The sequence below is a fragment of the Canis lupus genome, chromosome 4 (assembly GCF_048164855.1).
Source record: "Canis lupus baileyi chromosome 4, mCanLup2.hap1, whole genome shotgun sequence".
Lineage (NCBI taxonomy): Eukaryota > Metazoa > Chordata > Mammalia > Carnivora > Canidae > Canis > Canis lupus.
This window is the reverse complement of record NC_132841.1, coordinates 21,876,642-21,894,761: the sequence shown is the minus strand read 5'-3', so window position 1 is coordinate 21,894,761 and position 18,120 is coordinate 21,876,642. Positions and strand designations below refer to the sequence as shown.

General features: G+C 40.9%; 1 protein-coding gene across 1 annotated transcript in view; it reads left to right on the top strand.

Annotated features, from left to right (window-relative positions):
• PPA1 (inorganic pyrophosphatase 1) overlaps nt 1-18,120 on the top strand; it is a 36,244-nt gene that overhangs the window by 207 nt on the left and 17,917 nt on the right. Inside the window, exons 2-3 of the mRNA XM_072823431.1 lie at nt 2,637-2,695; nt 17,401-17,454. Coding sequence (XP_072679532.1) covers nt 2,637-2,695; nt 17,401-17,454 — 113 coding nt within the window. The remainder of the gene's footprint in view (nt 1-2,636; nt 2,696-17,400; nt 17,455-18,120) is intronic.

Here is an 18,120-nt window from a genome sequence, read left to right as displayed (position 1 = left end):
CCCCGCCCGCCCGCCCATTCATTCCCGGGCCGCGGCTCGCCTCCTGCCCGGGCGCTTGCGGGCCGCGCTCCGCCCCTCGTCCCGGGCGCGGGCCGGGCTCCCCGGGCTCCCCGGGGCTGGGCGGCCGGGCCTTCCCGGGTCGCAGGTGGCGCCCGCAGGCGGCCCGGCGGGCCCGGCGTTCCCCTTCCACACGCGCGGTGGGGCCCGGCCCGGGCCGGGGCTGGTCTTGCAGGTGTCCTGCTCGGCGGGCACCGCCCGGTGGGACAGGAAACCACCGAGTCACCCCGACGGGGTCTGGAGGTGAACGGATCCTCGTAAGAGGATTGCTCGGTTTGGAGGACTGGGGCGCGGTGGATGACTCCCTAAGGACCTTGATTCCCGAGCCGTAGCTCCGCTTGTGGGCACCGAGCAGGATCGCATCCGCCCCCCGGTTCTGCAGACGGGGAAACTGAGGCCCGGATCAGGAGCCACATGAGTGGAGGCCCGAGCCCCCCGGGGTGTGGGGGCGGTAGCGCTCCTTCCCCTCCCGCCGGGGTGTCCCCCGCAGCAGCGATGCTGGGAAGGCGGCTTGCGAAACGGAAAGCTGTTCCCCTCGAGTCAAACAGGTGACGTCAGTCTGGGAAGCACGAGTGAGAAAGTGCCAGGTTCTTTCCCCGCCGCCCCCCCCCCTCCCCGGGCAGGGCATCGGCATCCGAGGGGTACCGACCCCGAGTCTGCACCTGGAGCTGCGCTGAGAGCCCGGCCGGCCGAGTTCCGCTTTCACCCGGTGCACGACCTTTCCGTCCTGCAGGTGGAGGAAGGCTACCTCGGCCTTACCTCTACCTACCGCTCCCCGCCCCCCCACCGCCCACCGCCCACCGCCCACCGCCCAAGCCACTAGGAATAGATTATTGGAGACGACGGAGGCGTTTGATAATGTGTCACCAGAGGCGTTCAATTTCAACTGCAAAGAACAGCTTTACTCGGAAGGAAGGGAACAGGGCAGGTGCAGCGAGGTCGTTGCGTGTGATGTGTGCAGGGCAGGAAAGAGCGAGGTGGAGGGGGCAAATGGGAATACGGAGAGAATCTGCACAAAGCTCCTGCTGTGGGGGGAAGCAAAGTGAACTCAAGGTTGACGCACGGAGCTGACGATTCCTGTAAAATCCAGGGAGGCTAGGACTCCCCATTTTATTTAATTTCAGAGTTAAATCAGGCAGTGTGGGAACTTCTGATGAATAATTCACGGAAAAGTAGTTTCGTTGCCCCGGAGTTTGTGTTGCAGTTAGTGTTGCCCCAGAATTCCTCTGTAAGAGGGAATTAGAGAGGTGCCCCTAGAGTTGGAAGGTGGAGGGAGGATTAGGTAACTGACTTCAAGCAGTATTTGTGCAGCAGTTTTTACTTAGGTTACGGGTTGGTAGCGAGTGTTTGATGGCCATTGTGGAAGACTGCAGCCACTCCTTGGCTTTGGCACTGGCTAAAGGAGCTTTTTATCAGAACTTTCTGGGACTTAAATGCCGGTAATTAGCAGTATGTAATTAACTTTAAGAGTTTTTTAAAGCCATAGATTTCTTCGCACCTTCCTTAACAGAGGATTTTTTTTTGACCTCTGTAATATTATACTTGCCAGTCTCTTTAAAACTGATAGTGGATAGGATTGCAGAGTCGCAGGTGAGTCTGAAGGGATCGTAGTGGAACTGGAGATGGGACTCAGTCTTTGCTCTTCTACCTTGGTTTTTATTTTTATTTTTTTAAAAGATTTTATTTATTCATGAGAGACAGAGACAGAGGCAGAGACACAGACAGAGGGAGAAGCAAAGCAGGCTCTCTAAGGGAGCCCCATGTGGGACAGGGATCACACCCTGGGCCAAAGGCAGATGCTCAACCGCTGAGCCACCCAGGCATCCCGTACCTTGGTTTTTAAATGTGAAGGGATACAGCGTGGACTAACTCTGAGGTTTACCTAAAGAACAGTAAGGAAGTTTTGAAACTACTTTTTGGATATGGGAGTTAGGTCTCTAGAATATAGAAACTACCTGTGAAAGTGTTGTTGCAACTTGATTATCCTTAAGAAATATAATTATCTAAGATGGCTTTGTCTTCCTGGAACATTATACTTAAAACAACAGGGTTTTGTAATTCAGCAAGTTGGTCCCCTCCGTTGTCTCCCACCCCACTCCCAGCCCAACTGTTTCATTAGTTCTGTAAACTGTTAACTGTTGTAAGATCAGTCCAAAACAGTTTGATCCCCTTTTTTATACCAGGCACTGCTAGACTCTGGGTATACAAAATTATGTAAGGCAGCCCCTGCCCTCATTATAGAGGTTGGTGTCTAACTATCTGTTAGACACCTAAGGAAAGCATAGGATGAAAACTTAGCCCAATCTTGGAGGGGTCAGGAAAGTAAAATATACAACCAGTTTTTCTGGTGTGGGAATAAAAAATGTCTACTTCACTATTCTGGTGAATGGTGTTGGTAATGGGGGAAGGCTCTGCACGTGTGGGAGCAGGCAGGGATATGGTAAATCTCTACCTTTTTTTCAACTTTATTGTAAACCTAGAATTACTCTAAAAAAATATTTTTAAAAATGTGTGCTTCATGCATCTGGAAACACAATTAACAAAAAATTGGTGATAACTTTTTCTAATTCATTTTGCAGAAAATGAAAAAGGACAATATATATCTCCATTTCATGATGTTCCAATTTATGCAGATAAGGTAAGCTGTCCTCATCATTTATTTTTATTTTTTATTTTTATTTTTTTTTTATTTTTTTAAGATTTTATTTATTTGTTCATGAGAGACAGAGAGAGAGAGAGAGAGGCAGAGACAGAAGCAGGCTCCATGCCGGGAGCCCGATGTGGGACTTGATCCCGGGTCTCCAGGATCACGCCCTGAGCCAAAGGCAGGCGCTAAACCACTGAGCCACCCAGGGATCCCCTGTCCTCATCATTTAAACATAGTCTCTTTACTCAGATCAGTTAGTTCCACATGGATTTTCTTATATATCTTGATAGTGCTTAAAATGCCTCATTGTGCCATGAGTTAAATATACATTGACTAAATAAATCAGTCTTTTTTTTTTTTTTTAAAGATTTTATTTATTTATTCAAGAGAGACAGAGAGAGAGAGAAGCAGAGACACAGGCAGAAGGAGAAGCAGGCTCCATGCAGGGAGCCCGACATGGGACTCGATCCCAGGTCTCCAGGATCAGGCCCTCGGCCAAAGGCAGGGGCTAAACCACTGAGCCACCCGGGCTGCCCAATAAATCAGTCTTAAATCCAGATTATTTGCCTAAAGAAGCAACCATAAATTGGAGAACGAGTAGAGGAACAGACACAGATGTTTTAAAGGTGTCTTGGCTTAGGGTCACCTGGGTGGCTCAGTTGGTTAGGTGGCTGTCTCTTGGTTTTCACTCAGGGCATGATCTCACAGTCCTGGGATCAAGCCCCCCACCTCAGGCCCTGCACTTGGCAGGGCTAAGCTTCCTTGGTGTTGGTTTGTTTTTTGCTTTTTTTTTTTTTTTTGAGATTTTATTTATTTATTCATGAAAGACAAAGAGAGAGAGAGAGAGAGAGGCAGAGACACAGGCAGAGGGAGAAGCAGGCTCCATGCAGGGAGCCTGACATGGGACTCGATCGAGGTCTCCAGGATCATACCCTGGGCTGCAGGTGGTGCTAAACTGCTGAGCCACCTGGGCTGCCGGCTTCCTTGGTTTAAAGAAAGGAATCACATTGGTCTTCTCTGTATGTGTATTTGGAACTAAAATCTTAGTACTTCATAAGTGGTTTTAAAATTAACCAGATTAAAAAAATAATAATAATAAAAATAAAATTAACCAGATAGTCAGCATAATATTTGGGTTATGGGATATTTATCAAACAGCAAAAATAAACTATAGAGTATTCAGTAACTACCAGAAAATGCAGTACTTTTAATGGATTGGTAGACTTAAGATACAAGTAGTATTAATAAGAAGGTTAAGTCTAGAGACTTTTTTTGAGAGAGAAGGCAAGTGCACAAGAGCAGGGAAGAGAGGGAAGTGGGAGAGACGATCTCCAGCAGACTCCATGCCCAGCGCAGAGCCCAGTGTGGGGCTCCATCACACAACCTTGAGATCATGACCTGAACCGAAATCAAGAGTTGAATGCTTAACCAACTGAACCAGGCACTCTAAGTCTACAGACTTCTAAAAAGAGAGGTCTGTTCCTTTGCACACCAGCGAGCTGAAGAAACCTCACAAATTGATAGGTTTACCACAGATTGGTAAGAATCTTACTTGGCTAGGAAAAAATGTCTACAACTATATACATAGTCTGTGATCCTCTGGAAGTAGAATTGCTAGTGTCTCTTTCTGTTTGTATTTTCATTTTTGCCTTTTTATATTTTCTAGTATTTTTACAGAGTATACATTACTTGTACAGGTGTTTAATAGTTATTATTTTTTTAATTCATAGCTTGTTTTAGATGCCTTCCCAATAGGAGAACTTATACAGTATGTAGGAACCAACACAAGGAAAAATGTCTGCTGCTTTTTTATATCTTTAAAAATTCTTGGGGCACCTGGGTGGCTCAGTGGTCAAGCGTCTGCCTTTGGCTCAGGTCATAATCCTGGAATCCTGGGATTGAGTCCTGCATTGAGCTCCCTATGGAGTGCCTGCTTCTCCCTCTGCCTATGTCTGTGCTTCTCTCTGCGTGTCTCTTGTGAATAAATAAATAAATTAAAAAAAAAAAAATTCTTTTTGAGGCACCCAGCTGGCTTAGTCCGTGCAGCATGGGAATCTTGATCTCGGGTTGGGAGTTTGAGCCCCATGTTGGGTATAGAGATTATTCAAAAATAAAATCTTAAAAAAAAAAATTCTTACTGTTCAACCAAGAAGCATGATTCACAGTGAGTACAAATTTTTTTGACTTGTAAATGCTGCAAATTTTATTAATCTTCCTTAGCTAGATAATCCATACATAATACATGTGAACATCTCATTCCAGTGCATGCCTAGAATAGCATTAAAGATTAAATCTTGTCTTTGTATGTGCTACTTTTATGTATTTGACTATGAGAAAAATAGGTGAATTCACTGAACTACCAGGAAATTTGCTTCAGTTCTAGATTGACACTTGGACATTGGCAGAAAATCCAACTCATGTTGCTACTGAGGAGCCTACGTGAGCTGGGCTCCAACTGGAGACAGTGGAGCAAATAGCCAGAGGCCAATTATGTGCCACCGTTACAGCAGGGACCTCTAATTGGCACATGTTCTCCTGTGGGATTCTCAAAGTTGTATTTATTCAGAAACTAATTTGTTACATATGATTTCCTGGGAGTTGATATGAACTGCAGGATCCTTCCTTCCTCTTGAATTGGCATCATTTGGTTGGCTTGATTATCTGTTTGGTGTATAATTAAATAAATATCAAAGTACTTCACAATACCCTCTCACAGCATTTTGAGTAGTTAAGCAGTATAAAATGATGACCGAAAGTTTATCGACTTGACATATAGATGTGCTAAGGAAAAAAATATTTTCTTGACATAGGGCAGGATTTTTAAAAATTTCTTTTGAAAATTTTATTTATTCACAAGATTCACACAGAGAGAGGCAGAGACACAGGCAAAGGGAAAAGTGGGCTCCTGACAGGGTGTCTGTTGTGGGACGTGATCCCTGAATCCGGGATCACGCCCTGGGCTGAAGGCAGATGCTCAACCGCTGAGCATTTTGTATGTGTCTTAGTCCTTTTGGGCTACTCTGACAAAACACTGTAGACTGGGTAGCTTATAAACAGCAGAAATTTACTGCTCGGGCAGCCCGGGTGGCTCAGCGGTTTAGCACCACCTTCAGCCCGGGGCGTGATCCTGGAGTCCTGGGATCGATTCCCACATCGGGCTCCCTGCGTGGAGCCTGCTTTTCTCCCTCTGCCTGTCTGTCTCTCTGTCTCTGTCTCTGTCTCTCTCTCTCTCTGTCTCTCATGAATAAATAAAATCTTTAAACATTTTTTTTTTAATTAAAAAATAAATTTATTGCTCACAGTTCTGGGGCCTGAAGGTCTGAGATCAGGGTGCCAGCATGGTTGGGTGAGGGCCCATTTCTGGTCGTGGACTTCTAGCTATGTACCTATGTGGAGGAAGGGGCTAGGGATCTCTCTGGAGCCTCTTTTATAAGGTACTAACCCCATTCATGAGGGTTCCAGAGTCATGTCTTAAATACTTTCCGAAAGTCCCACCTACTGTACAATGACCATTGAGGGTGAGGATTTCAACAAATGAATTTGAGAGGGGACACGAACTTTCAGACCATAGCTATAAGTAACCAGACTATATTCTAGCCAACGATCAGATGCTTATAGCAGCTGCAGTGCCTAGTTTTCTTACTGCTTCGTTACCCCCAAAATAAGAAATGGAGACTGTATTTTGGTGCCGTGTAAAACATCTTCACTCAGATTATTCTGCTACTCCTTGAAGTCTGGTATGGGACTGATTGTGGTGATAATCTGGGATTACTCAAATGAAGACACAGCCTTTGTACCACCCTGGGCTGGCTTAAAAAACACAAGCTCTTGTAACAACTCTGGATTTTACCAGTGATCCAGAGCTCAGTGAACCTCAGCTCTTCAGATTCCTGTCTGAGAAGCAGGAAGAGTTCTTTTGTTTTTAAGGAAGTTTAGTATACACAAAACACAAAAAGGGTGTGGTGCCCAGAAATTATTTTGGATTATAGCCTAAATAAAGGATCTGATTAATTCCATTGGCTACAGAAGAGTGTGATTTTTTTTTTTGAAAAATTCCAATGTGATTAAGTTCATGTAACATTGTTATGTGTATGGCTATAGACTTTATCACTAATATGGTCAGTCATTTGAGGGGTGATAATGAAGGAATGTACCTTTCACACAACTCTGTTGGCTCTGCTAAGGGAAAATGCCCAAAGACTTCTATTCTGCTCCATGTCAGGACCTCTTAATGTGGACAGCTTTTTTTTTTTTTTTTTTTTTAAGATTTTATTTATTTATTCATGAGAGACAGAGAGAGAGAGAGAGAGAGAGAGAGGCAGAGACACAGAGGGAGAAGCAGGCTCCATGCAGGGAGCCCGATGTGGGACTCAGTCCCAGGTCTCCAGGATCATGCCCTGGGCCGAAGGCAGGCACTGAACCCCTGAGCCACCGGGCTGCCCTTTAAAAAAATTTTTTAAAAAAAGATTTTATTTATTTATTCATGAGAGACACAGAGAGAGGGAGAGAAGCAGGCTCCACGCAGGGAGCCCGACACAGGACTTCATCCCGGGTCTCCAGGATCACGCCCTGGGCTGAAGGCGGCGCTAAACCGCTGAACCACCTGGGCTGCCTCCTTTTTTATTTTTTTTTTATTTTTTTTATTTTTTTTAATTTTTATTTATTCATGATAGGCACACAGTGAGAGAGAGAGAGAGGCAGAGACACAGGCAGAGGGAGAAGCAGGCTCCATGCACCGGGAGCCCGACGTGGGATTCGATCCCGGATCTCCAGGATCCTGCCCTGGGCCAAAGGCAGGCGCCAAACCGCTGCGCCACCCAGGGATCCCTGCCTCCTTTTTTTTTAAATTGAAGTTCAATTTGCCAACATATAGTATAACACCCAGTGCTCATCCTGTCAAGTGCCCCCCTCAGTGCCCTGTCACCCAGTCACCCAACCCCCCGCCCACCTCCCTTTCTACCACCCCTTTCTACCATTTCCCAGAGTTAGCTATCTTTCATGTTTTTTTCACCCTCACTGATATTTCCCACTCATTTTCTCTCCCTTCCCCTTTAATCCCTTTCACTATTCTTTATATTCCCCAAATATAATAATAATAATTAATTAATTAAATACATAAATAAATAAATAAATTGAAGAAATAAATAAATAAACAATAAATAAGAGACCATATAATGTTTGTCCTTCTCCGATTGACTTACTTCACTCAGCATAATACCCTCTAGGTCCATCCACGTGTGGACAGTTTTTGAGGGTATATATTCCCAGAGAGTTCTGGGAATCCTTGTGACTCAAACACCCTGCTTGGATTATTTCCAAGTCCATGAGTAGAAGAAGGCGAAGGGAAGGACTCGATGGATTTTGTCATTTGCTCTAGGTCTCTTTTGGGTCAAATGTAAAAGTACCTGTAGCTCAGAGTATCTTCTGACATAAAACCTCTGAGATAAGAGAAATTTTAAAATCCAGAACATAGCCTAAAAGTGTGAAACACTGAGTAGATTAAGCTTTATCTAAATCTTAAAGTGCTTAAATATCATGACTTGATATTTACATTTAGAAGTTTGATATTTTTCTGCTCTGTATCTTAAGCTTCAGTGTTACATATTTGTTCTAATAATATAGGCTTCCATTAGTGACTGTTGGGAGGATATATAAATATGGAAGTATGTTTCTTTTCTCCTCTTCTAAAAAAAAAGGTCAAACTTGTAATCAAATACCTTGATGCTTCAGGAATTTAACAGCATCTTTTCTGCACCTGTGTATCGTTCTCAGTTTTTTCTTTTTTGAAGATTTTATTTTTAAGCAATCTCTGAGCCCAACATGGGGCTTGAATAAGATCGAGAGCCACATGCTCCACTGGTTGAGCCAGCCAGGCACCCCTGCAGTCATTTATCCTTTTTTTTTTTTTTTTTTTTTTTTAATTTTCTTTATTCACTCATGAGAGACACAGGCAGAGGGAGGAGAAGCAGGCTCCCCGAGAGGAGCTGGATATGGGACTCGATCCCAGATCCCGGGATCACGCCCTCAGTCAAAAAGGCAGACGCTCAACCGTTGAGCCACTCAGGCGTCCCTCATTTATCATTCTTAACTTCTTAAAGATACCATCTCATGGTACCTGAAACCTTTATAGGAGATATACCCAAGTGGATGCTTTTTTGATTACTCACTTCCTTACAGGGTTTGTTTTGTTTTGAATTTTCTGTTTCTTTTTTATTAGACAGTTTTTAAATGGAAGTTTTTTAAATGTCACTGAATTAATAATTTAAACATGGTTTTCTTCCTTCGCTTTGTATGTTTATGGAATGGGTTTTCTGGATTTTTGTTTTGTTTTGTTTATCTTTTGGTTTCATGTTTCCTAAGCCAAAGTTAGAACTAGGAACAGATGAAAACTGATGACAATTAAACTTAATTGGCTTGTCATAACTGAGAATAAACTCATTTTTCCCCCTCAAATGAGCTTTCGGGTGACTAAATTTTGAAAAGAGACATTCTAACCATAATCTCTGTGGTCTATTCATCAAAAAGATAGAGTTGGGATGGATGATTAAATACGCATATAACACAGCCACAATGCCTGGCTTTTAGGAAATTCTCAGTAAATAATAACCAAACAAATAGGATGATGATATTGAGCACAAGGACTGATTATTTCTTTAGCCTTTCAAAGCTCTATTTTATAGAGTAAAAATCACTGAATCAGGAGTAAGGAATCTGGATTTTATTTTTAGTCCTGGTTTTACCACTAATGATAATTGAGCAGATTACTTCACCCCTGAGCAGTGTTAATCTTAGTGAGCGTTTTAGATTACATTTTAGGCTGATGATGTCCCATGTTTCTGTATATGTAGCTTATTGATGAAGCCTCATAAAGATCATTGCATTCTTAAAAAAAAATACTGTTACTGGGTTGCCTGGGTGGCTTAGTCCATTGAGCATTTGGCTCTTCAGCTCAGGTCATGATCTCAGGATCCTGGGATTGAGTTTTGTGCTCAGGGGGCTGTCTGCCTGTATCCCCTCACTGTCTGTCCCTCTCATGAGCATTCTCTTTCTCAAATAAGTAAATAAATCTTTAGAAAAATATGTTATACTATTTATTGAATGCTTCTTGTACCTTAGGTACTATGCTAAAGTCCTTATGTGGATTATATCATTTAGGGATCATGTCATTCTCTGAGCTGGGTTCTTTAATTAGCCCCGTTGTTCAGGATCAGCGGCTAGAACTCGTAAGTTGCAGTGACAGGCTTGAAACCCCGGCATTCTGGCTTAGAACCTGTGATTTATTTTATTTTATTTATTTGAGAAAGAGAGTGAGGGAGTGGGCAGGGTGGGGCAGAGGGAGAGAGAGAGAGAAAAAAGAAGGCTCCCTGATAAGCAGGGATTTTTTGAAAATCATAGAAAAGTTTGACACCTGAAAATGCAGTCATCTGCTTAATTTTATAAAGAGAAGAAAGTAAACAGATTATAGTTATAATATCTGTTTTTAAAATTTAGTTCTCTTAAAGCTCATCTGATAGGGTTGGAGAGGAGCTTATTTTTAGCTATGGCATGTCAATTAAGTTTTATTACTTTTTTTTTTTTATAAAGATTTTATTTATTCATTCATGAGAGACACAGAGAAAGACAGAGAGAGAAGCAGACACACAGGCAGAGGGAGGAGCAGGCTTCATGCAGGGAGTGGGACTCAATCCTGGGTCTCCACGCCCTGGACCCAAGGCGGCACTAAACCGCTGAGCTACTGGGGCTGCCCAGTTTTATTACTTTCTATAGATACATACCGTAGAGTTTGTTGGAATTGCCGGGAATAGGAAATCTGTGTTTTTGGAAACCTAAATGAGTATTACTGTAAGGTGTTTCTTGGGTTTTAAATTTAAAAAAATTTTTTTTTATTTATTCATGAGAGACAGAGAGAGAGGCAGAGACACAGGCAGAGGAAGAAGCAAGCTCCCCACAGGGAGCTGGATGTGGGACCTAAGCTGAAGGCAGATGCTCAACCACTGAGCCACCCAGGGGCCCTTGGGTTTTAAATTTTAATAGGTTAACCATCTCCTCTGGACTTTTAATACTAAATTTAGTGAGCAAAGTTTTTTGGTTGGCATAAATCATATTTTCCTTTGTGAAGTTACAATTCTAAATGAATAGGGTGTGAGCTTTGTTTATCATATTTTTTTTTCCATCAGCTGCTCAAATAGACATCTTTTGTCAAGGAAATAATCAGGAACCCATTTACTTTTTTGTTTTAAAAATTTTTTAATTTTTTTCAGCTCTATTGAGGTAGGATTAACAAATAGTCATGTATTTAAGGTATATAATATAATGTTTTTATATATGTGTACATTGTGAAATGATCTCCCCCAATTAAGCAAATAGACCTCTTCACCATCTGACATATTTACTTTGTGTGTGTGTGTGTGTGTGTGTGTGTGTGTGACAAGAATACTTAATATCTGCTCTTTTAGCAAATTTCATTAAGCCATGGTGTACATTAGATCTCCTGAACTTAATTGTCTTATAATGGAAAGTTGTACCAGCATTTCCACTTTTTCTCTAGCCTTTGGCAGTCACCTTTCTACTCTGTTTTTATGAGTTTGACTTTTTTGGATTCCACTTACAAGGGAGATCAGATAGTATTTGTCTCTATCTGACTGATATATTTCACTTAGCATATGTCTTCCACGTTTATCCATGTAGTCATAAGAGGCAGGATTTCCTTTTTTAAAACTAAATAAGATTCCCACACATGGGAGTGCTCTTCAAGATTATGATTTAATTTCTTTGGGGTATATACCCAGAAATTGGATTGCTAGATTATATGGTAGTTCGAGTTTTAGAGTTTTGAGAAACCAGCATACTGTTTTCCATAATGGCTGCACCTGATTTACATTCCCACCGACAGTGCACAAGGAGGAATCAATTTACATATAATAGTTTAGAGTATATCCTGTAATCAAAAAACCAACTTTGAAGCCAAAACCTAAAATCAAGAGTTAAGAGCCCTTGTCACTTGGTGAGTACTTAGTAAGGTATAATACCTTAGAAATGATGAAATCTGGTATACCTTTTCAAAAGTTCCTCTATGGGGGTGGAACATTTCCTTATGTGAACTCTTCTGATAGGGATTTTATACTCCAACACTATTCTATAGGTTTTTGAAAAAAAAAAAAAAAAAAAAAAAAGGTAAGCTGCCCTTGTTTTTTATTAGCCTCTTGCTTCATGTCTAATCTCTAGATATATTTGGAAGAAAATCCTAACTACCACTGTTTTTCTGTAAATTTTACTGCAAAACAGAAAAGTAAAAGTAAGGAGGATAGAATCAGAGACTGATTATTTTTTCCTAAGTCTTTGTTCCTTGATTCCTGAAGTTATCCAGAGAAATGCGATAGATTAACTTGAAAATGCTAATTTAAGCCACTGACATAATTTTGCATTATAGCATGTCATGTTCACTAGGCTTCAGATGCAGTGTTGGAAACAGATTGTAAATCATGAGGTGGTCACAGGTTCCCCAGTAAAGACCCATTTAACTTTACTACTAAGATTCAGAGATGGGATATAATTATATTAAGAGCATGGTCCCTGTATACACATACTTAACTACATTAGTAATAATAGTCTACCAAATAGCTATAGCCTGCTCACTAGCCAACAACTCGTTAGACTACTAATTTGACCCACAAGAAAACTAACCAGTTTGGAGACGAAACCTATGATCACCATACCACTATAATATCCCTATTTAATCAGTGAAATGAAAAGACTAAGCAAAATATAGGTTACATTTCTTCTGTCCCTAAAATACAAAAGTATTTAAAAGTATTTAAAATACAAAATAATATGAAATGAAAAGACTAAGCAAAATATAGGTTACATTTCTTCTGTCCCTAAAATACAAAAGTATTTAAAAAGTATTTAAAGTCTTTTTAATTTAATAGAATGATGTAATTAATTTTATCCTTAAATTTCTAATCTTGGAATCTGGACACCTTCGACATTGACGTTCTTATTGATGAAATGATTACAAATCTGAGAAGTAAGACTGATATGCCTAACTTTGGGAAGTCAGAGCTAAAGCTATGGTTTGCCTTTCCTCTGCCTCCCACAGGCTTGTCAGAATCCTCCTACAAGGGATGCTAACCTCTTCCTTCCTTCCTCTGAAACTATAAATAAGGAGCTAGATGCCAGAGCAGGGATGAGAATCAAAGCAGAGTAGAGGTGGAGAACAGAGTTCTGAGAAGCCCTAAAAATGGGGATAATAAGATAATAAGTCTAGGATTGAGCTAAGTCATAGTTGAAACCAGTTGGGATTAGTGAAAGAAGGCATGAATTCATAACTGGGTACGAAATATCCTAAAAACTTGTCTCACTATTTTATTTTATTTTATTTTTTTTAAAGATTTTATTATTTCACAGAGCACAAGCAGGGAGAGCAGGAAAGGGAGAAGCAGGCTCCTACAGAGCAGGAAGCCTGATGTGGGACTTGCTCCCAGGACCCTGGGATCATGACCTGAGCCGAAGGCAGATACTTAACCTACTGAGCCACCCAGGCGCCCCTTGTCCTCAGTATTTTAAATGCATAAACATTGGAAACGTGAGAATGCGTAATTTTTCCTAATTGTTAATTGTAAAATCCACATAAGATTGACAGTCGTAAGCATTGTTAAGTTTAGTGATACTGAGGGATTCCTGGGTGGCGCAGCGGTTTAGCCCCTGCCTTTGGCCCAGGGTGCGATCCTGGAGACCCAGGATGGAATCCCACATCGGGCTCCCGGTGCATGGAGCATGCTTCTCCCTCTGCCTGTGTCTCTCTCTCTCTCTCTCTCTCTGTGACTATCATAAATTAAAAAAAAAAAAAAAAAAAGGTTTAGTGATATTGAGTACATTCACAGTGTTGTGCAAACATAACCACCCTTCATCTCCAGAACTCTCTTGGGCTTGCCAAACTGAAACTCCACCCCCATTAAACACTAACTCCCCATCCCTCCTGCCAATCCTCTGGCAGCTACCCTCTACTCTGTGTGTAGAATTTGGCTCTGTGTGTCTGAATTTGGCTTCTTTAGATACCTCAGGTAAGTGGAAACATACAATATTTTTGTCCTTTGTGACCGGCTTCTTTCACTTATCACATCTTCAGGGTTCAGCCACATTATAGCATGTTAGAATTTTCTTCCTCTTTTGGGCTTAGATATTGTGAATCATGCTGCTATGAACATGGGTGTACAAATGCCTCTTCAAGACCCTGCTTTCAGTTCTTTTGGGTAAATACCCAGAAGTGGAATTGCTGGGTCATAGGGTAATTCTGTTTTTAGTTTTTGGGAGGATTGCCATTTTCCACAGTGGCTATTCCATCTTACATTCCTACGAACAGTGCATAGGAGTTCCAATTAGAATGCATAATTTAACAGTAAAAGCGCTTCTGGCAATGGAGTAATTGGTTGGGATTACTTATATTACCCTGAAAATCCTAAGGATTACTGGTCACCTGAACAACTCTCTGAATTGCTGCCATGGTTATCTAGGAGGAATAAACTATTCTGTACTAGTAGTTCCTGCTAAAGAATGAAGCTCCTCTGTTGTATATCAAAATACTTAAGTAACACCTATATTGTGATAATAATTGGAGAGAATAATGACTAAAAGCTATAAGCTCATTGCTTTATTTTATTTTTTTAATAATTTTTTTAAAGATTTTATTCATTCACAAGAGACACAGAGAGAGAGGAAGAGACATAGGCAGAGGGAGAAGCAGGCTCCATGCAGGGAGCCCAATGTGGGATTTGATCCTGGATTCCGGGATCACGCCCTGAGCGAAAGGTAGATGCTCAGCCTCAGCCACTCAGGCATCCCAAGCTCATTGCTTTAAAAAAAGATATAATAAATGGGCAGCCTGGGTGGCCCAGCGGTTTAGCACTACCTTCAGCCCAGGGTGTGATCCTGGAGACCCAGGATCGAGTACCCTGTCAGGCTCCCGGTGCATGGAGCCTGCTTCTCCCTCTGCCTGTCTCTGCCTCTCTCTTTCTCTGTGTCTGTCGTGAATAAATAAATAAAATCTTAAAAAAAAAAAAAAAAAAGATACAATAATCACTACAGCATCTCCAAACACTTGAAAATGTGTTAAACATTTCATTTTACAGACAAGGTCTCTCACTCAGGTTTGTGGACTCCCCGGCTGTAGCCTGAGGACTCCACACAGAAACAACCCAATTTGGAGATCCAACTTTTAGGGAGTAAAAGGAGCTTTTATTCTGTTCACCACTAGTCTTCAGGGCCTGGGAAAATAACAGAACAGTGGCAATCAGTGATTCATTATTTGTTGAAAGAAAATGAATGAATCAGCTCTGAGACTTTTTAAGGATACTCCTTGCTATTTTTTGGCTTACCTAATTTCTAAAAAGCAACAAACCTTCACGGTTTTGGAGTTCTTGTGTTTGCAGTAGTTATATTACCATTTTCAGAAAGATGTTTTCTTTCCTGTAATGTTGGTCATTCTTTTCTTTCTTTGCTTGCTTGCTTCCCATTATATATAGTTATGTGGGTTTTTGTATCATTATATAATGTGGTTTTTGAGGATCTATATTTATCATGTATTTATCATGTATTTTGAGGCTCTGTATTTATCATCGTATTTATCATGTAATCCAATTAAAATGTTCTACAAATATAGTTACTAAATTTTGAAATCATATATTTTACCTCTATTTGCTACTTTTTCCCTTGAGGTAATTTATTTATTTGGTAATGCTTTCTTTAAAAAAACCAATCTCTGGGAATCCTTGGGTGGCTTACCGCCTGCCTTGGGCCAGGGCCTGATCCTGGAGACTCGGGATTGAGTCCCACGTCAGGCTCCCTGCATGGAGCCTGCTTCTCCCTCTGCTTCTGTCTCTGCCTATCTCTCTGTGTCTCTCATGAATGAATAAATAAAATCTTAAAAAAACAAAAACCAGTCTCCTTGGTTTTTGCTTCTCACTCTTTCACGTGGTAGCAGCGCCATCTTGTGGACCCTTAAGATATTGCTGCTTGTTCGTATGACTCGTATGATTAGTTCGTAAAAATATATATATATGTTTTTTAGATTTTATTTATTAATTCATAAAAGACACAGAGGGAGACAGAGACACAGGCAGAGGGAAAAGCAGTCTCCTCGCAGTGAGTCTGATGTGGGACTCGATCCCAGGACTTCGGGATCACACCCTGAGCTGAAGGCAGACACTCAACCACGGAGCCACCCAAGTGTCCCAAGATCTTCCATTGTAATACCTACCTGAGTAGTGTACAAGATAGATGCAGTTCTTGAAAACGTATAGTAGGTAGAATGAAATTTAATCAAAGATTGGGTCTACCCATGAACAATGTGTTACTTTTTCTAAACCACATAGTATTTACCTTACAGGGATAGAGCACTTATCTCTCTTTTTACCAGTCCCTATTTGTGATGCAAAGTAGCAGAGAAGTAATCCTAAGAAGTGTGTAACTAAGTGATTTTCAGTTGAAATCTCCCTTTAAAAAATACACATTTTATAAAAGAATAATTGCAGATTTGTCTTCATGTATGCCTTTTGCAGAGGCTGTAAATTGGAAAACTGCATTTAAAGTTTGATCCCGGGATGCCTGGGTGGCTCAGTGGTCGAGCATCTGCCTTGGGGTCAGAGCATGATCCCAGGATCCAGGATCGAGTCCTGCATCAGGCTCTCTGCATGGAGCCTGCTTCTCCCTCTGCCTGTGTCTCTGCCTCTCTCTCTGTGTCTCTCATGAATAAATAAATAATATCTTTTTTAAAAAAAGTTTGATCTCTTGGTAAAAATAAATTTGACCATTTAAAGCTCAGTTTAAGGCTGTAAACTAATTACAGTAGCACTGCCATGAATCAAAATATTTTTGGAACTTATGTGCTCTTCAGTGTCAAACTTCTTGTCTTTTCAAGGAGTACTTGATTTTTTAAAAACAGCCAAGTTGGGAGAATGATGTGGGTAATCGAGTTGATTGATTTTGTATGAGGCTAAAACTAAAGTATGACAAAGTAACTAAATGGACTTGGGTTTGTCTTACAAACTGCCTCTGAAATCAGAGTTCCGAAAACATCCTCAGCAATTGCACTGTCATTGGAGGAAGTAAGTAGCCTTTGGAGATGATCACTTTGAAGATGGGCTTCCTCAGAGATAGAAATTCTGTTATGTTTAAAAACTGTTTCTTTATAGGAACATTCTTACCCACCCCTCAACATTTTATTATGAAAAATTTATTATCTTTACTTAAACATACAAAAAAGTTGAAAGAATATACACCATGGACAGGCATACAGCCACCACCTTGATTCTACAGTTTTTTTTTTTTTTTAAGATTTTATTTATTTATTCATAGACACAGAGATAAAGAGGCAGAGACACAGGCAGAGGGAGAAGCAAGCTCCATGCTGTGACCCCAGGATCACACCCCAGGCTGTAGGCGGCGCCAAACCGCTGTGCCACCGGGGCTGCCTGATTCTACAGTTATTTTGCATATTTGCTTTATCTCTTCATTCTTCATCAGTTATCTGATTTTTTTTTGATGAATTTTACTGAAAGCCCATTGACTTCCAAAGTCCAAAACAATGAACAATTTAATTCTGGAAGAACTAGAGCATGCTCATTGAAGTAAGATAATAGATTAGCTCCTGTGACCATCTGAATTCTGTTTTTTGTTTTGTTTTGTTTTGTTTTTTTCAGGACGTTTTCCACATGGTAGTTGAAGTACCACGCTGGTCTAATGCAAAAATGGAGGTATGTTTCCCCTTATATTCATAATTAGACTTAGGGTACTAACTTTGACCTAGCCACACTGATTTGTTTAAGGGTTTAACAGCTGAAGCCCTTCTTGTTAGTGCAGTCTGCTTTCCAATTGGATCCCCTGTTGCCTGCCAATCTCCCCCTGAGACTCCAACCCAACCAGTTACTGTTTACAAATATGCTATGGACTTTCCATTTCCACACCCTTGCTTCTGGCATTCTGAAAGCCTAGAATTACCTTTTTCTCCTCTTTTGTCCTCTTAAGTCCATCATTGATGCCTCCACAGAGTCAGTAGGCTCTCTTTAGTTACCCTAGCCACCTGTGATTTTATTAGAATTTCTGTTGCATTTTGTTAATTTCTTTCTGATGATACCTAATAGGTTTGGCTTTTTGTTGTGGTTGTTACACATTTTATATCAGTTAATTAAGCTTTTTGACAGTAACCCCACTTTGCATATGTTATATACTCAAATATTTGAATAATTTAAAATGTTTTAAAGAAAATTTTAAGTTGGATAATATTTATTTTGCCTGTTTAAAAGAAACCTTAAAACATTTCTCCAATGTTAGGATTTATTACAGATAATTTTAGTTTTTGCTTTCTGGAGTAAGTAAATGTTTTTTGTTTGTTTTCCTTTCTGTATACCTCAAATAAGTTT